General features: G+C 30.0%; 1 protein-coding gene and 1 long non-coding RNA gene across 3 annotated transcripts; both read left to right on the top strand.

Moving 5' to 3' along the window:
* The first annotated feature begins 4,211 nt into the window (after window positions 1-4,211).
* On the top strand, window positions 4,212-4,984 carry LOC116401792. The gene is made up of 2 exons (XR_004214164.1): window positions 4,212-4,343; window positions 4,738-4,984. It is a non-coding gene; the product is annotated as an uncharacterized LOC116401792 (long non-coding RNA).
* Window positions 4,985-12,839: 7,855 nt separating this feature from the next.
* LOC116403995 (protein argonaute 5) lies at window positions 12,840-20,024 on the top strand. Of its 2 annotated transcripts, XM_031886135.1 has the most exons (22): window positions 12,851-13,441; window positions 14,097-14,311; window positions 14,387-14,536; window positions 14,615-14,748; window positions 14,819-14,928; window positions 15,064-15,167; window positions 15,931-16,069; window positions 16,180-16,296; window positions 16,383-16,493; window positions 16,582-16,653; window positions 17,160-17,282; window positions 17,384-17,546; window positions 17,643-17,764; window positions 17,958-18,095; window positions 18,178-18,320; window positions 18,441-18,503; window positions 18,586-18,649; window positions 18,768-18,894; window positions 18,984-19,057; window positions 19,149-19,243; window positions 19,354-19,385; window positions 19,475-20,024. In XM_031886135.1, the coding sequence occupies exons 1-22, from the start codon at window positions 12,947-12,949 to the stop codon at window positions 19,636-19,638; spliced, it is 2,955 nt and encodes a 984-aa protein (XP_031741995.1). In that variant the 5' UTR covers window positions 12,851-12,946; the 3' UTR covers window positions 19,639-20,024. The 2 variants fall into 2 exon arrangements, 1 of the variants encoding a protein (XP_031741995.1); XR_004216938.1 differs by lacking the exon at window positions 18,586-18,649 and having other exon boundaries at window positions 12,840-13,441; window positions 19,475-20,020.
* The last annotated feature ends 363 nt before the right edge of the window (window positions 20,025-20,387 follow it).

Below are 20,387 nucleotides of genomic sequence, written 5' to 3'. Positions count from 1 at the left end.
TCTAGGATTATAATAGTATGGTCGGTATTGTAATAGTCTATGGATTAATTATAATAGCCTATGTTTTTAGTGCATACTATTATCTCAGTCTTTGTCGACGTTGCTTCCTAATTTTGTTTGACCTTATTTAAAATTAATTCAATTCTATAGATTAATTTTTGCCTTAGTTTGCTATTTTTTATTTTGTGATTAACCAAATTTGTAAAAAAAATGTATTTAATTACTTTTAAAATTTTGTGGGTAATTTGGTTAGAGTAACTAAACTAATTAGTTAGTCTAACTCAATACGGTAACATTTTGAAATTGGTTTTGTCAATAAAGACTCCATGCCATTTTGAGATGAATCTTAATTTTGGTATTGTTTTCAAATTAAAAAAAAAAACTAATCGTTTTGAATTTTTAGCCGTTCGAAGAAACTATTTTGATCATAAATAATCTATTTTTTCTTCATCCATGAAAAAGAGAAGGAAAAAAACAAATAAACCTCTAAAAGATCAGCTTCATACTTAGAAATCTATTGAAGCCTCATTTTTACTTATCTAATTTTCCTTGGGAGATGTTTATAATTTTTTAATTAAATTACCTTATACCACCATTTAAAATTTAATTTGTTATTCAATTGGAGTCGTTGGAATTTAAAATTTATTGTTTTTAAAATAATATGAAATTTTTCTTAATCAAATTGTAATTCTGATTATTTGTTGGTGTGGTATTTTTATTTTCTAATAATTTAATTTTTTTATTAAAATATTTTAGTGGCATTTTAAATTTTTTTACACATGTTAGATATGTTTTGGAGAAGAAATTCGATATTATTTTAAGCATGTTGTATTTTTTCGATAAGATAAGGACTCACTCACAAGAAATTCGATGGATACTATCACAATCAATTCATGTGGTAAATGACTGTTTGGCATCAGCCTATCAAAGTAAACTTTTTTCATCCTCCAATTTATCACTTATGCATGTCTCTATGGGCAAGGATTGAGGATGTCATCAAGGTAAACGAAAGAAGAAGAAGCAAAACAAACTTTGTTTCTATAGAAATCGAACTGGAGGCCTTTCTTTTAGTTGAGAGGATTTTTGTGAACGATCGCTGCTCTTTCAAGGATTATGACGTCTGATGATTTACCTCAATGGAGTTAAAGAAGACGAACCAATGAAGATTTTGAAATTGGCTTCATTGGAGATGAAGAAGGCGAAGAAGTTTGGAGGAAAATTGGAGATTTTGTGGCTTTTAATTGCCTTGATTGTTTTGATAGGATAAATTTCGGATGAGAGTTGAAATGATTGTGGTTGGAGAGCCTGATTGAATGTTAGGTATTTTGGATTTTGAAATAATTGTACTTAGCATGTGAGTGTTTTGAGTAAGGCATTTAAGAAACTTTTGCAACCGTCTCGTTTTCAATTTTTACGATTTTGCTATATTAAGGATTTAAATTCATTTTTCATATATTTTGAGCTTTTAGTGGGGATTTGACGTTTGGGCTCTCTTTTCTCAGCCCAATTAGTTGAACCCTATTGGTCCAGCCCAACGTTCATAACGGCCCATACCAACTCAAGTTACTGCTAAATTTTACTTGCTTCATTTTTTTTTAAAACAAATGTAAATGCATCACATTCTTTTATTTAAATTGTATTTCCTCTTTCATATTTAAAAAACATGATGGTCCAACCATTAGTCTTAGTTTTTTTAATTGTTTACAATTTTTATTTATAAAATTTCAAACTTCAATTTTTATTTTTAGTACAATTAAAAGTTTGTTAAATTAAGTTTTACTTTGAAAAGTTTGGATAAGATAGAATTTATAAACTTGCATAACCGAACCAGTTGGTATAAAATTGAAAAGCAAAATTTAGCCCCTAAAAACTTAATTACACCTATAAATTTCTAATACACTATTAGGTTTTTAAGTTTTTGTCTAAATTACTGTAAACCCAAATTCAATATATGTCTTAATTTTTTCTAGCTAGGACTCACTTGGCTTGTTATTTACATTATATTTTAAGCTTTATTTACTAACATTAGTATATAACATGTATAGGAGTAGGTTATTATTAATTTATTGTCCTTGTACTGTACTAGAATACAGTGCACACTACACGTATTAGTTTTATTTCGAAATATTGTGTTTATTTTAGAAATAATTTGACCCTGCATGTGCATGCTAATGAAATGTGTTTAATGTTTCATATCATATAGTATGCCCCAATCTATGATATATTATATAAGAGTAAAGTTAAAGTATGTTGTATATATTATATAACTAATAGCTTGAATTTGTAGTGGTTCTACATAGGTTTGAAATAATAAACATAGTGTGTATTGAAAAGAAAATGAAAGTCATATGAAAAGAAAGTTTTGTAACCCTAATGATGCATTAAATGCACATTTAAAATTAAAAAAAAAAATGAATTGTCATTTGGAAAGAATAGAAAAGAGAAGTGTTTGAAAGAAAAAGAAGAGTAAGAGATGGTAAGGGTAAGGAGGAAAGGCCGGAGTGAAGGTGAGGCAGTAGAAAAGCAATCTTGGTGAGCAAGGAAGAAGAAAAAGAAAAGCAATCTTGGTGAGCAAGGAAGAAGAAAAAGAAAAGCAATCTTGGTGAGCAAGGAAGAAGAAAAAGAAAAGCAATCTTGGTGAGCAAGGAAGAAGAAAAAGGGAAAGGAGGCAGGAGGTAGGGATGGGCCAATCAGGTGTTGGTGACGCGATATTGTGTTTTTGAGTGTCGTCAGTCCGGTGACGATCATGGCGTTGCTTAAGCCTTAAACAAAACAAAACAAAACAAAAAGAAAGAGAAGTTAAAAGTCTCTGTCAATCCCTTTCTTTTGCGGGACCCACTTCCCTTACCTTTTTAAGTCTTCGACGACTCCACCTCAGCACCTTCCATTCTTTTCCTTCCTTTACCCCTTCCCCTTGCCTCTTGCTTACTTCTCTCCCCTTTCCTTTTTATTTCTTTTTCTTCTTCTTCTTCTTTTTTCTCTCATTCTATAACAAGCAAATAAATAGACTTCAATTGTAATTCTATTTATATAAACTTAATAGAAAATTAAATGGTTTACTCTTGTTTTGATACATTTATTTTAAATTCAATAATTAAAATTTTATAAAACGTGAAAATTAAACATACGTATATGAAAAATATAAAAACAAAATGAAAGTCATATGAAAACAAAATTCCTAGTCAATAATATAAAAGAAATATTTATATCATATTTAAATTGGATCATTAATAAATGATATCCTATCATTAAATAAAAATAAAAATATTATTTATTTAATACATAAAATAGATAAGTTATAAGATACCTAGTAAATGTGATATAATATAATTATGGTATTATATTATATATATTTCTAAAAATAAATATTATTAATAATTAATGTGAATGATAAAATGGTCAATAAAAATCTTCAATCTTATTTAAGTAAAATAAATTATATTTTGAGATATTTGTGTAAAATGATAAGTAAAGTATGTGTTTCCTCTGAATATTTCTATTTATAAAATTACAATATTTCAATAATTATCTTTAAAAGTTACCTTATTTGTTCAAATTTCTCCTCAATTTCTATCATTTAACAAAAACTTTATAGACTGTCCACGTTGTACAACTTCATGATTATATGTCTTGTTTATGAAAGTTTTGCCAAACAATGAAAGCTAAATTCTTACTCTCTTTTTTTCCAATCATACAAACTGAATTAATAAAGGAGTAATATTTTAAGGATAATTTTGATTATTGAATAGAAATTACATACCATCTGGATTAATAAATCTATGTATTGTAGCATAATTCAATTGATACATTGGTAAAGAAAAGTATTAGCAATCATCCTAAAAAAATAATTTGATTCTATTTGTTTGAGTAATTGAAGCAATTGTTCTCTCCCAATGCCATAATACTTAAATTTAAAAGTGGAAATAAAGTAGGCATATGTTGAGTTGAGAATTACAGAAACGAATATAATGATTAGTGGAGGGTTTAAACATTGAATTTAAGACCTTTTTGAAAATGTAAAAGAAAAAAGGAATAAAGTTTACAACATTGACATAATCCGTACGGGGTTTTAGTTTAATTAGTTTATAATAATATTATATTAATGCCTTGTGACACATGGAAAAGAATCTCTACATGCTTTCTTCTATTCAATAAAAGACTCCATCCTGCCCTCCATACTTCGATACGTGGATAAATGGTGCCACGTGTCAAACAAACTGTTTTGTAGAATAAAAGAATATGAAAAAGAGGTTAAATGAATAAAAGGTGATTTTACACGTGGCATTAGAACGACGACGGATGATGTACCTAGTCAGCCGGAGCTGCGTGGAGACCGCGTGCAGGTAAGTTCTATTTATTTTTCTTTCAAAATAATACTTTTACTCTATCAACTTTCATAAATTAATAAGGTAATGAAATAATGGAGGTTTCTGTTGATTCATTCCATCCTTAATTTTATTCACAACTCTTCTTTTATTAATCCTTCGTGTTTCAAATTAATTCCTTCAATTCATCATCAATTTTGTAATACTTCTTCTCTTTCTCTCATTCTTTAAGTTTTCTTTTATTATTTTTTACATTTTCACTCGTAGACTTAGATTCGTAAATAAATTATCAATTTTTTATCTTACATCGAACAATTTAGCCATGTTTAGAAGGTTATAATTATCAAGTCATGCTACTTATAATATAAAACTAAAGTGTGTTAATGATGAAAGTATAACTCCATCACCACAGGTATATCATTCCAACAAACAAGTCGAATTCAAATAAGGTGTGTTTGGATGAAAAAGAATTAACGTTTTTTTTTGTTTTTTTTTTTTTGTAACTCTTGTTAAAACAAATTAAACTGATATTAAATAAACTTACCATGTTTATACCCATTGAAAACCGTAGTCGTTTCTCTTTTCCACTTTTTTATTAGTGTCTTCTTCGTTAATTCTGCATGTTGAACTCTTAGAAAAACTTAATTCTTTTTCTCTAATCATTCTTCTCTTGATTCTATTTCTTGTTCTGATAAGTGTATGTCTAAATTTGAATGTTGTTTTAACTTTGGAGAGCTACCGACATTGCGATTAGCATCACAGTTGTATCGTAATTGATTTCGAGGTGGTGGTTCATCACGATGCAACAAATTTTTTCGACATCCATTCTAACATTTACTACAAAAATTCATATAAATAATAATTTAGGATTGACAACCAAAATTTGAGAACAAGTAATTCAATCAAAATAGAGTTTTATTTTAAGTTTTCATATTTGTGTTTTGTGACAAATTCAAAAATTGGATTACAGTTTTAAAAAAATATTTAAATGTGTTTCATATCTATAAATCATAAAACTAATCTTACTGTTTAGATTTAGTTGACTAATAAGTTATTGTTAATTTATTTATGAATATAATTTATGCATAAAATATTGGTCAAATTATTTAGTTCCTATTGTTTCAAAAAAGTTTGATTTCAGTTTTGTAATTTTATAAAATCAAATGAACTAAATTTTGTTCCTAAATTACATAGACTAATTCTATCCTTTTAAAATAAATAATAGAGACCAAATTTATAATTTAACCTAAAAGTTTATATAATTATTGTTTTGTATTATTACATCATTTATAATACATATCATATTAAAAAAAATGAACTGAGTTTATAATTTTATATATTGTATTTTTAATTCTGCTTTTAAAGTATAAGATTCAAATTATATACAATAAAAACATTAAAAAAAGATTGCACCGTTTCGATCATATAATCTGAAAACGGTTTTTAAAAGTGGAATTCTAATTATTTATCATTTCTGATCAACTCAATGAATTTAAATATTTAAATATGATTGGATTTTATTTTATAATTTTCATAGTTTCAAATGCTAGGGAGTTAGTGTTATAGTTAAAATAGAAAGATCATAATTAAGAAATTGTTCAGAAAATAAAGATAATTTTTTAAAAATCAAATAGCAATAAAATAAAAATCTAAAGTGATTAAAATGAGATTTAAAAGAAATAGATTAAAAAAAACAAGCAAATTAGCATGAAAATAATGATAATTAAAAGAAAAGTATGGATAAATGATATCAAAACGAGCTATTTTTAAATATAACAAAAAATTGCAACTATATATTTACAAAAATATAACGAAATTTATCAAATTGTTCCTAATTTATTTAAGAGTTTTACTATATTTTATAAATAGTTTCAATAGTTTACCGTCTATTAGAATTTATTTCTATGATGAAAGAGGATGGAGATGGTAATGTATAAATATGGTTATTGCTTCGTTTATAAGCACATGGTACATCATTATCAATAATAATCATCCTTTTTTATTTACCAATCTTTATTAGATTCTTTGTTCATTGTGTTTTTTCCTTTCCACTCAAATCTTCAACATACTTGGTAAAAAAGGTATTCTTAATCTTGCATCTCCTCCCTTTTTTAAGCAAATAACAACAATAAATGTATTCCTAAAGGATGGAGGACACCTCATTAGGATAATAGTTTTCTAATTAAGCCTCTCGTCCTACCTTCACATAAAAAAAACTAGATCGAACAAACGTTCTAAGAGTAGCTCATGCAAGAGAGTAAACAACAAAATAACAAAAGTGATTCCAAAAACAAAAAGGGACGTTGTCAACACGCTTAATCACAACTAAAGTGTCATCCAGTACATTCTTTGTTTCACTTAGGTCAACATCTGGATCGTTAATGGTTTCAGAAACATTGGTCGAATTTGACTTTACAATCAAAGGCTAATCTGACATGAAATATTCTCAGTTAGAGAAGGAAAGATAAATTGGGTTTTGTTCCTACGATCAGAGACGATAAAATAATTTACCCTTTCATTTTGTGCCTTCAACCTAATTATATACTGGACTGTACTAAAAAAACAGTTAGATAATTAAAAGAATGAATTAGACGTTTCTTGATGGTGCAGGTCAGTCTAGAAACAGTTTTCTTGATTGGCAACAGCTTTTCTTGATGGGCTTTTTAGTCCTACTTTTTTTACCTATCGACGAAAGAAAAGTTTAAGGTCTTTGCTTGTTGGCCAGCTAGTGCCAACTTAACGCCCTGTCTCGATGGGCTATACACTTCAAGAAAACCTATTACTTGATGGGCAATGTTTGTCAAGTAATATAGTATTTTTTAAAATATCAAGCAAGACTTTTCTTCACAAGTTTTGACAGACAGGATAACCATTGCATCAAGAAAAATATTTGTGTGCATCAAAATTTGTTGTGCATCTTACGATGTCAAATTTGTAGTGGTGATGATTTTATGTTGATATAACTAGATATTGAGAAAATCCAATATACATACTAACAAAACTCGCCATCATTTCTTTTTTAGAATCAATAAAATATTAAAAATATATAGAAGTATCTAAAAGTATAAAGGTATTATTGGAATACATCATACCAAAACATTTTTCATTTAGAAATCCTATATCTAAATGTTCTCGAAGCATTCTTACAATTTTCTTACAATGAAAAATGGTTATTCAAAGTTATATAAATCTAACAATGAAAGGTTTCAACCATAGCAAGATATCCAAGCATCTTAAATATAAAACATGGTAAGTTTTTGGGTTGTGTGATTATTTGAATTAATTAGGATTATAACTTCAATTAGCTAGTTAATTGATTTAGAGAATGAATAAACGTTATGTTTTAAAAACATCAATGCATATTTTTCACATGAAATCATGTGAGCGTGTCAATGATTCTCGCAGACAAGTGAAAATAAATATTGATTAGGGGAGGAAACAACAAGGAAGTAACTTGAACAGAACCTCCCTATACCACTTGACATCATCCCACCAAGCATCAAATTATTAATTAGATTTTTTAAAAATAATTTTGAGGTAATTTTAGTGTATATATATATATATATATATATATATATTTCAGTTTTATTATTTTTAATAATATTTAAGTAAAGGTATTTTAGTCTTTTTACAATGAATTAAAGATTTACTGGAAGACTATTTAAGTCTTGCATTTAGGTTGCTTTAGGTAGTTTTTGATAATGAATTAAGTTTTAGTCTTTGTGCTTGTTTTCAAGATTAACATTAAAACTTCTTGAATTTTCCAATAACATCCAAATGGGATCGATCATCTTATTTGTAAAGTGTTCGAATTTGTAACAAAGAACATATACTTATTTTAAGATATTTACCTTAAGGCAATTTGCGTTTGACCCAAACCTTAAGGTTGAATTCATATTGATTTAAGGATTTAAGAGGGCGTTTGGGGAGTGGAGTGAGTTATTATAGTATGTGGGTTATAATAGTTTGTGAGTTATTATAATTTGTGTTTGAGGTGCATATAATTGAAGTTTGAGTTATTATAATGTGTGTTTTGGAACGTGAGGAATAGTGAAAGGAGAAAGTGAGGGTGACATAGAAGAGATATGAGAAAAAAGTAGAATCTAATCTTGATCATAGGATTATGATAACCCTTGAAACAATCATGGAGTGATTGAAAATTAGAGATTCTCTATCCCAAAGGATTCTTAGTTCCAATTCGTTAGGGATTTTTTATCACCACCAACTCTAATATCATTTTAAATTACTTGTTGACTCACAAAATTTAAGTTGATAGACAAAGAAAAATTTAATAAAATGAAATTATTTTACATAAAAGATGAAGAACACTAGACTAAGATAATCACTCTTATAATAGGCATCTCCTTCTATCTTCACAAAAAGAGAAAACTGGAGAACAAAAATTCTAACAATAACTAGACAAAAGAATAAACAACGAAATTACCAGATTGATTACAAAAACTTAAAGAGACATTGTCAACACTCTTCGCCAGAACTAATGTTGTGTCCACCATGTTCTTTGTTTCACTCGGACTGACATCTGGATCGTTAAAGGTTCAATCAATACTCATCGAGTTTGACTCTAAAATCAAAGACTTACCTGAATAATTCCATTTTCAGGTGGAGAAGGGAAGATAATGTTGGGTTTTGGAAAGATGTGAGATTTGAATAATCCTACATCGATTAATTTGATGGAGTAGGATGACTCTACGCTCGTCTCTCAGTTGTTTTACGATGTCTCAGTTAGCAGCACTTTAAGGTTTTGTGTATTAGCTCTAATAAATTCTCTTTTTTTGTCAATATGAGTTTAACCTAACTGACATTTATATATTCTCAAAGATAAGTAGTCTCGAGTTCAAATCTCTCACTCCAAATTGTAATTAAAAAAACTTCTTTAAAGATTTTTTTTTTTTTGTACTAAGATCAGAAGTGAGAATTGTTACATGTGAATTAGTTTATTTGATATATATTTAGCACCATATATACGCTAGCACTATCTCCCAAATACGAATTAAACGTTGATTTTAAATTTTTTTAAAAACGATAATTTTTAAAAGATAATATAATATTAATATTAATAATTTTATATATATAGAAACTCCAAAAGAAAAACAAATAGAAAAATGAGAAAGTGCATTTTAAAGAAATACTATTATAATTAATCAAAAAGCGTATTTAAAATGAGTTAGAAAAAAAAGTTTTTCAAAGATTCATTTTTATTTATTGGGTATCTAAAAGTTGGTCGACAAAGTTTTCAATCCTTGAAACAAAGACCAGACAAATATAGTCATTAGATTCAAAATATTAGTATATGTAACAATATTTTTAAAAATTTGTAAATACAACGAAATCTGTCAAACTTTATCACTGATAGAAGTTTATTATCGATAGACCTTGTTGCAAATATTGGTTTATCACTGATAGATCATAAAAGTGATGGAAGTATATATCATTGATAAGCTTGGCTATATTTACAAAAAAAAATTATTATTTATAAAATTGCTACTCATTATAATATGTTCAACTAAAACAAATCATAACCTAAAACAATAAGTGGATTATTATAATTTAGTTAAAGAGATAACTTCGAGAATGACAAAATAATGGAGTACAATTTGGAAAATAAAAAATTCAAAAAAATAATTTGATTTTTAGCAAAATCGCATTAAGTAGATATTTGTTGACAATTTTCAACGGATTTTATCCCTTCTTATATAATTTTTCAACCGATTTTATATCTTCATAGACATAAACTTATTTTTCTCAGATACAGTGTATTTGTGCAATAGTAAAATAATGGAATATAACATAGATTTACGAATACTGTGTATTTGCATACCATTTAGTTTTATAAAAATATTAAATAAATATTTTATTTTCAAGATTGATCAACATCTCCTAGATTTATGCTTTCAATTTATACTAGATTTTCTTATTTATAGACTTCAAATCAAATTATTAATAATTTAATTTTATTAATATATTATAATAGCTATTTAATTCTTATCCATAAAATGATTGATAATATAATTATGTTTCATAAGGTTGGTTAATTGTTAGTAACATTTTATTATATCATACAAATACAAAATTTTTCATATAATAACTTGGTTCATTCTTAGTAACATTTTATCTCAAATTTTCAGATTTATAGGTTTCAAGTCAACTATTTAAAAAATTGTTTATATAATTCATAATATATATAGTGATAGCTATTAGTTTATATTCTTTTTTCTATCGATCAAATGATTGATAATATAATTTATTCACGATGCATTTCATAAGGTTGGATTAATATTTAGTAATCATTTTATTATATCATACATAATACACTCTTTTCATATTTATAATTCAATGTTTATAAATATTTATTTTATTATTTAAATTTGAAAGTTTAATTGAAATATCCCAAAATTTCAATTTATAATTTTATTTTTCTCTATAATCTTACATTTGATATAATAACAACTTCATATTAAATTTTGATTTCCCCTATATTTATGCATTTAACCAATCTTTCATAAAATTGTTCATTTAACATAATAATAAATTAAAATTAAAATTTCCATAAAATTGTTCATTTAACAATCATTCCATAAAATGATTTTATTTTTTCCTATAATTATTTTTAAATTATAGGATATCATTAAATTTTAAATTTTGCATGCATGAGGTGGAGTTTTCTATTAACGACAAGTTTTCTGATCTTCATGTTTTTTTGGGAGAAATTTTTATGTAGCATATATTATTTCAATTATAGTATATCTTGGGTATATGTGAACTATTTTTGAGATTGAGTATGAATATTTAAAAAATTACTTTATTTATTTATTATGTTTTACTATTCAAACAATTTTAAATTATTTTTGCTATTTTTCTAAAATAAAACTTATAATTTGGTATTGTTTTGTAGAGAGTATTTTCCTAATTTCCATCCCAAACAATTGTTAGGGGTGTGGAGAAGAATAGGAAATTATAAGTTTTAAATACTTTTAAAACTACATTAAATATTTAAATATTAATTTGATTTACAGCTGGGTTGGTAGTATAAGAAAATAAAAGAAATGAAAATGGAATATAAAACGAAAGAAGAGGAAACATCGTAAGTTGTACGGATGATCGTAGCTTCACTTTATTCCCTTCCTCTCCTCTTTAGTTTAGTTTAGTTTATGGATTTAAAGTAAATAAATATATAATTATCCAGCTCACCTGTGGGATCCACACATATTTACTGTTTATTTCTCTTTTTCTTTTTCAATAGTGACGTTTTCAATCTTCGAAGAAAAAGCGCCGCCGCCCCCTGCAGCATCCTACGTTACTACACAACTCTTTTCGTATTCCTTTCTCTCACTCTTGGAGCTGAGGGCTCTTTTCTCTTCAATTAATAAATAAATCTAACATTTTATTATTACTAACTTCCTTTACTACATTTTTTAATTCAACCTTCTAACTTACATTCTTCCTACTTTCTATCCGCTTTCCTTCATCTCTTCATCAATACGTTTCTCTCTATACCATCACGATTTTACCCCTCTTTTACACCATCTCTGCTAATTCAAATTAATTCTAAATTTTGTATATATTCAACATCTTCTCTTTATCTTTTAACTATTTTTACTCCAATAACAACGTGGAATCCAACCTCTTACATCTAAAATAAAAAGTAATCTCAATTACCCTTTTGAATTAAATTTACTTTTCGTCATACGCTAAGTTGTAATTTAACTATACTATCCCTTCATTTCAGATTATTGACTTTAACAAAAGTCCATGAGTCAAAGCATTATTATAGATTCAACATTCATATATATGGATTATTAACTTCATAAAAATAGTATATTATAAATTTAACCAATTATAAACCATTTATCATCAAAGAATAAAAGAAAAAAAAGACATTAATGTTGATTTGGTGGAGCTGTCATTCAAGCTCCATTCATCATTGCCTCTTCCCAAACTTCAATAAATATAAAGAGCTAATTATAATGTTTGCTTTAACTTTGAAAAGTTTCTTACCCTTCAACATTTAAACAAAATTTAAAATACATTCTCATTAAGAATTATAAAAAATTCTTTTAGGGTTTATATATTATTTTATTGTGTAATTATAAAATTTAAATATTATTTCTCTTTTTTTTTTATTGTTTGTTATTTTAAAATTAAACTGGTTTATATCTCAAATATAATTTTAGGGTTTTTAGATACAAGAGTCTATTTAATAAATTTTGATTTTCTTATTTTATATAAAAAAATGTATAGATCTTAAATACAAAAAACAATCAAATTTGTTAGTGAAATATTAATGGACATTACTTACATGTAATGATATATATGGAGTAATCTCGTGATGAAGGAAAAGAAGAGCATTGAATTAAATTAAAATGGATTTCAAATATTAAAATCCCTTTTGCCGAATACTTCTTGGAGAAAGAAGGTATCTGTTTTGAATTATTTGGAAAAGAAAAAAAAGGTCACCATTTTTCCATTTTCTCTCCTCTCTCTCCGAAGTTGCGTTTTCTCTCTCTGTTTCTATATAAACACACACGTACCCACTGTAAACCCACTCGCTTTCAACATACCTCTCATTTCTTCCATTTCCTTCGTCGAAAATTTCAAGCAAAATGTCTCGCCGAGGCGGGGGCGGTAGTGGCGGCGGTGGTGGTCGTGGTTCGGGTGGTCGTGGTGGACAGCCCTCTCCGGCTATATCTCGCGGTGGAAGAGGTGGACGAGGCGGACGAGGGGGTGGAGGGAGAGATGGAGGCAGGGTAGGTTATCCAGCCACTCAGCAATTCCATTCTCCGACTCATCAGCCTACTCCGATTGTTTCTCCTCCTCCTCGGCCTACTCCGGTTGCTTCCGCTCCTCCTCCCCAGACGTCAACGGGAGCATCTTCTGCTTCCTCATCGGGAACTGCTACGCTCTTACAGCCTGAGGTTTCTCAGATCGAAGCACAAGTGGAGAAGGTGACACTGACGCCGCAGAACGTTCCGCCGTCTTCATCGAAAGACTTGACTGTGGCGAAGAGGCCGGGATATGGAACCGCTGGTCGAAAAGTTGTTGTTCGTGCCAATCATTTCCTGGTTCAAGTTGCAGACAAAGATCTCCACCATTACGATGTAAGCGTGTTTTCCTTTGTACAACATTTTCTCTTCTATATCTGGTGCTGGATACTTCTATAGGTCAGTTTCTTTTAATCTTATGGATCATCTACTTCACTATTACGGTTGGCTCGTAGTTTTTCTTCTTCTTTTGCTCTTAATGGCTACATCCTTGGCGTGCTTTTGATGTATTGTATGCATTTAACATACGGACGAAACTTTTTTCTGTACAATTTTTGGTATCTCATTTGATATTTTGAAATATCATCTTGAAATTGTAGATAACATTAGGCACTGGTTTGGGAGTGCCCTTAGTAATTTAGTGTCCAGAGCATTTTATATGTTTGATTTTATTTGTGGTGTTAGAATTCTATGACACCTGATGTTACGAGTTTACAGAAATGTATGCAGAATCTCGTGTAGTTGGAACGGTTTTAGCATCAGACAGTGTAAAGAATGTTTATGTTGCTATTCATTTTCCATTTTCGTCTGAATGAACTGTTAAATTAGTTTCGATATAACCTGTTCTGTGAATGACTTTTGTAATCCGCATTTGATCTTCTGGGTAAAATCTGAAATTCTTTGGTAGTCATTTGTTTGTCTATGCTATGGGAGTATTCTTGTATTTTTGCGAATGATAGAGCAGTAAATGTAGTTTTATTTGTGATTTTAGGTTTCAATCACACCTGAGGTTACATCCAAAAAGGTCTGCCGAGATATAGTAAACCAGCTTGCAAATACGTATAGAGAATCTCATTTAGGTGGAAGATATCTAGCATATGATGGAGGAAAAAGTGTTTATGCTGCTGGTCAACTTCCATTTTCGTCCAAAGAGTTCATGATTAAATTAGTCCGTAAAGATGGTGCTGGGTCTTCTCAACCAACAAGGTATATCCCTACCACTCATGTATCTGCCTATGTTTGAACTATCAACGTTTAGTTTATCTGTGATTCATTCTACAGGAAAGAACGAGAGTTCAAAGTATCTATCAAATTTGCCTCCAAACCAGACCTCCATCATCTACAACAGTTTATACATAGACAGCAGCGAGATGCACCACAGGAGACTATACAAGTTCTTGATGTTGTTTTGAGAACAAAACCATCTGTCGAGTTAGTTTATTTGAAACTCTTTAGTACTGTATATAGTATTAGTTCATGGGTGGAAATGATAACCATTTTTTATTCCAGTTACACAGTTGTTGGAAGGTCATTTTTCTCGCATGAACTGGGGCAGCCAGGTGAACTTGGTAATGGTGTTGAGTATTGGAGGGGATATTACCAAAGTCTACGACCTGTACAAATGGGTTTATCTTTAAATATAGGTACCACTTTTGAATTATTCATCGATTCTGAATTGCTGTTCTTTTTAACATTTATGGGTCTGTATTGCAGATGTGTCAGCTAGATCATTTTATGAACCAATCAGTGTGACAGAATATGTTGTTAAACACTTCAACCTAAGGAATCTCTCAAAGCCAATGTCTGATCAGGATTGTCGCAAGGTTATTCAAACTGTCATTAATATATGCACATGTCATGTTTATGGGTTTTGAAGTGCAGAAATTTTTTATCCTGAGAATTGTAGTATTTATGTTTTACGTATATGTAACAACTATTTTTTTTTTGCTTAATATCAGATCAAAAAGGTACTTAGAGGAGTGAAGGTTGGATTAACGTGTAGGGAGCATGCCAGGACCTACAAGATTACTGGGATATCATCAGAGCCTGTTAATAGATTAATGTGAGTTTATTTTTCTGCTTCTCTAAATTCCTTTGGAGCTAGCTTCAGAAATGCATTTGAAGTTTATAAGGGTGGAATTTCTTTTAGATTTAAGACCTTTTTTAAGTATATGCATGAAGTAGATATTACCTCTTACATATTGTTAGAAAAGAACTGTCATCTGAACAAGGGAGGAACAGTAATTTATTTTTCTTGGGGTACTGCAGATTTGTATGTGGTCACTATGTTTTTTTGTTTAGAAATATTGAAAGAATGATTGTTTATGCTTCAGGATGATTAATAAAATTTAGTATCTAATGCAGAACATTGTTTAAACTCCTCCTTTGCAAACACAAAGATTGGTTTGAACCATAATTGCAGTTGGTCAATTGTTTTTCAAAATTGTGCCTAACCAGAACGTTTTGACTTTTGGGTAATTTTGTTGAACATTGATTTTTGTTGTATTTTTAGTTTGTTTCTTTGGATCTTTTGTTGTGGTAGTTTCTTGATTTTTTAGGGATTTTTTTTGGAATCAGAAGCAGTATCAACTAGTCATTTTGGTGTTTATTGTTCTTGTCTATGTTGTAAGTGGCTTTGGTTCCAGCCTTGTTTCTCTTATCTTGCTCTTACATGTCATGCTTTTGTATTTAGAAGAATCTGAAATTAGCTTTGAAGGTTTTTGTTTTCTTAATTATTAAAATTGAGTTTGGTAGTGGCTAGCAAGGCATGAATGACAATTTGTTTTGACTTTTTAAATTTATTGCTATTCTTGGTTTATTTTAAGGTTTACTCTGGATGATCAGAAAACCCGAATCTCTGTTGCACAGTACTTTCATGAAAAATATGGCGTGGCACTCAAATATCCATTTCTACCAGCTATACAAGCTGGTAATGATGCCAAGCCGGTTTATTTGCCTATGGAGGTATGTATGTTTGATATGATTATTCGTGATTTAAAGTATCCTTGATTCAATGATTATTTGAAGATAGTATTGATTAGGCTTTTCCTTACCAATTGCTATTGTTGTTGTAGGTTTGTAAGATTGTTGCTGGGCAGAGATATACCAAAAAATTGAATGAACGCCAAGTAACTGAGATGCTAAGAGCGACTTGTCAGAGACCTCCGAACAGGGAAGATAGTATAGGGAAGGTAAAGTATGGTTTCTATCTATTTGTTATTAACTTTCTGCTTTTGCAGGTTTGATATAAACTTTTATATGTATATTCATTTGGCAGATGATTGGTAAGATTGATCATTCTAAAGATGACATTGTCAATGATTTTGGCATTAATGTTGTATCATCAAGGTTATGTGATGTGGGTGCTCGTGTTTTACCGTCCCCGATGGTAATTCTAATAATCTTAACTGTTTAAAGATGATGAGCAGTTTACTTTTTCCATTTTTATTTGATTACAAGAATTAATATTTGCACAGCTAAAATATCATGATACTGGCAAAGAATCACGAGTTGATCCAAGGATGGGTCAGTGGAATATGATTAACAAGGTAGGTGCCTAACAAATTTTATTTCACATCTAATTTTTTAGTTTTTGATCATGCATTCCATTTTGTAGTATTATTACTCTCAATTAATTAAATTATACTTTTAGTACGCAAACTAGATTCTTTAACTTATTTGAACTACATTTTTCTTATTGGGATATCAGTTCACTAATTAATGTATTATAGCTTTAGAAATTTGATGTATTCATCTCATCAAAACAAATGCAAACAACAGTTGTTCCTATTAAAATGAAAATTTGATAACATTTCCATGTAACAGCTAAACACAGTTATCTGTAATACTTCAACAATTTTTTTCCCAACATCCATGAACCTATTATCTCAATCAAATAATCCCTTATTATTCAAGTCTTGTTGTAGTTATGATATAATTTTACAACTTAGCTTGAGTTGAAGTATCTTACATGTCCCTTTATGAAGTGAAAACATCTTGTTTTGATCAATTTTTTTAAACATGTTATTTTAATCTTATTCTTGTGGTATATTAGAAAATGATCAATGGTGGTAGAGTTGATTATTGGGGCTGTGTGAACTTCTCTTCACGGTTGGATCCAGGCTTGCCATCTGAATTTTGCCATCAGTTGGTTAGCATGTGCAATAGCAAAGGAATGGTAAGAAAGAACTATTACTAAGTTGGTTTTTATTCCAAAGTTTAATATCCTTGTTTCATTTTTAATAATTTGTATGAATATGTTTTGGGATCTGTTGTTAGGTTTTCAACCCTACACCGCTGTTTCCTGTACGTAATGCACATGCAAACCAAATAGATGGTGCACTTGGAGACATTCATAGCCAGTCTTTAAAAAGTTTGGGACCCCAGGGCAAATCTCTTCAGTTGCTCATAATTATTTTACCTGATATTTCTGGTTCCTATGGTGAGCAACAGATGTCCTTCATAAGAATTTCATTCTCATATTACCATGTGGGGCTGTGATTGTTGGCACCATTAAATTGTGCTGGTTCTCTTGCAGGGAAGATCAAAAGGATATGTGAGACTGAGCTTGGAATTGTTTCACAATGTTGCCAACCTAGGCAAGCACAAAAGCTGAACAAGCAGTACTTTGAAAATGTGGCCCTTAAAATTAACGTTAAGGTCTGCGTGCTATCCTTTAGATCTTGTAATTTCATTTGATTATTTATTTTAAGTGAACTAAGTTTTTGTAGTTCATCATTGGCCCTTAAATTTAATGTTAAGCACTGTGTGCTCTCTTTTGGACTTTGGAGTCAGCATCATCTTTGTAATTTCATTTGTTGATTATTTATTTTAAATGAACTAAATTTTATAGGTTGGGGGAAGAAACAATGTCCTAAATGATGCTATTCAGCGGAAAATTCCACTTGTTTCAGATCGGCCTACAATAATCTTTGGAGCAGATGTAACACACCCACAACCTGGAGAGGACTCCAGTCCTTCAATAGCAGCTGTAAGATCTGTGTGCTTAGTTTTCTTTTTCATCCTTTTATTTTATCTCTGTTTTGTGAAGACACACACATGGTTAATTACAGGTTGTTGCCTCAATGGACTGGCCCGAGGTAACGAAGTATAGAGGGATTGTTTCAGCTCAGGGCCACCGTGATGAAATTATACAAGATTTGTACAGAGAAGATAAAGATCCTCAAAAAGGGTTGGTGCGTGCAGGAATGATCAGGTAAGCAGCTTACAAGGTTATCTAGCCTTGAAATTATTGAAAATATTTTTTTAATTCGTTCTGTTTTTTTTTAACCTTTTCTTTTTTTAATTTAGTTATTATTGATCTTTTTGTCTCCAGGGAGCTGTTCATTGCTTTTAGAAGGTCAACAAATCTGAAACCGCACAGAATAATATTTTACAGGTTTGTTAACTTTTGTATTTTATGAATAGGGGGTTTGGATTTAAATCCCATTTGTTTGCTGATTTTGGGTTTCCATTGATAGAGATGGTGTAAGTGAAGGACAGTTCTCACAAGTTTTATTTTATGAGGTGGATGCAATTAGGAAGGTACATTAGCATTGGTTACTGTTGGTATTATTATATTATACGTTCTAGTTGTTACATATGTGTATCAATGGGCAAAACCTTATCTCAATGTGCCCTACCAATCTTTCTTATTGATTAGGCATGTGCCTCCCTTGAAGAGGGTTACCAGCCTCCGATTACCTTTGTTGTGGTGCAAAAGAGACATCATACCCGTCTTTTCCCTATCAGCGGTGCGGATACTGATCGGAGTGGAAACATCCTTCCAGGTTATCAATCTTATTATCTAACTTGTGTGGTTCATGTCAGATGAATTCTTCATGCAAAGTTTAAATTATCCTGTTTGTATTGATGATAGGTACTGTTGTTGACACCAATATTTGCCATCCAACTGAATTTGATTTCTATTTAAACAGCCATGCCGGCATTCAGGTTGAAAACCTTACACCAATTTTACACATGTACTCAACATCTTCTTTCTGTGTTGGTTGGAATCTGAATTTAATCTGTGTTCTTTGTGTAGGGGACGAGTAGGCCAACACATTATCACGTTTTGTATGATGAAAACAAATTCACTGCCGATGCAATGCAGATGCTTACTAATAATCTTTGCTACACGTGAGTGCTGAAATTGTTCTCATCCTCTTATTTGCTTGTTTTTTTTTTTTTTCTTTTGCTTTTGTTTTGCAATGCTTAAAATACATCGTTGCTGTTTTGTTGTTTTAAAGGTATGCAAGGTGCACTCGGTCGGTTTCCATTGGTACGATCTATTAATGACAATAATAACAATTCCCCAGTTGTCAAGTTTTATTTTATGTAATGCTCAGATAAATTATGTTTGTTTTGCAGTTCCACCAGCATACTATGCACATCTTGCAGCCTTTCGTGCCCGTTATTACATAGAGGGTGATTCATCTGACAGCGGTTCCACAAGTTCAGGTGGTGGGAATGTAGATATTCAACGGCTGCCGAGCATAAAAGAAAATGTGAAGGATGTGATGTTTTATTGTTGAGCGTGTGGGGGGAGAGGATGTGGTTGTGTTTGGTGGGTTTTGAGTTTTGAGTTTTGAGTTTTGGAAGCTCTCCTTTTTTAGGCTCCATCTCTTAATTTGGTACATATATTCTACCTTTATTGGTGCTTTCTTGATGGAAAATTGGAGCGCACCAGGTACAAAACTACTTTTTAAAATTGCTACTACACTTGTGTTCTACTCTGTTTTTTGGGAAGGGGGGAGTACATACATACCCACTCACTCTGGGTTTTGGGTTTTTGCATGTAAATAACCAGTATTTTTATACCTTAGCTTAACAGGTTTCTTTTTTTTTCTTCTTTTTTTGTGGGAATATCATGCAAATTTTCAGATTAATTACAATAAGGAAATTTATGTCTATATTTGTTCAGTCCCTTTATCTTCTTTTCTTAGCTGTTTGTGAAGTTCATAGGTTCAGAGTAGTATTCTACACTTCGTAGAAAATTTGCACAGCTGCCTTTTGTTTTTGAAATCTTCAGCTGTAGGTTATAAACACATGATTGAAGTAATTGTTGTGGAATTTTAGCTTTTTGTGTTGGTGTAAGCCAATTTGATTGATTCTTTTGTATGCCTAATTGGTGAAGGTCTTTGTTTTTAGCTGCATTGACTTGGTCTTTAATTCCCCACACCTGACCCGGTTTTCTCTATGAATGGAATTGAATATTAATGGTAGTTGAACTACAAAACTCTTTCAACTTCGACTCATTTATAGGTAAGTTGTGAACTATTTT

The sequence above is a fragment of the Cucumis sativus genome, chromosome 1 (assembly GCF_000004075.3).
Source record: "Cucumis sativus cultivar 9930 chromosome 1, Cucumber_9930_V3, whole genome shotgun sequence".
NCBI lineage: Eukaryota > Viridiplantae > Streptophyta > Magnoliopsida > Cucurbitales > Cucurbitaceae > Cucumis > Cucumis sativus.
Note: the sequence above shows the minus strand (reverse complement) of the source record. Positions and strands in the feature narration are given on the sequence as shown.

Bases quoted from the DNA above. Each gene is read 5' to 3' on its own strand.
- LOC116403995 (XM_031886135.1), top strand. From the start codon at position 12,947: ATGTCTCGCCGAGGCGGGGGCGGTAGTGGCGGCGGTGGTGGTCGTGGT. The intron at 18,321-18,440 runs GTAAGCAGCTTA...TTTTGTCTCCAG, and splicing joins GTGCGTGCAGGAATGATCAG to GGAGCTGTTCATTGCTTTTA. The intron at 18,504-18,585 runs GTTTGTTAACTT...TTCCATTGATAG, and splicing joins CACAGAATAATATTTTACAG to AGATGGTGTAAGTGAAGGAC.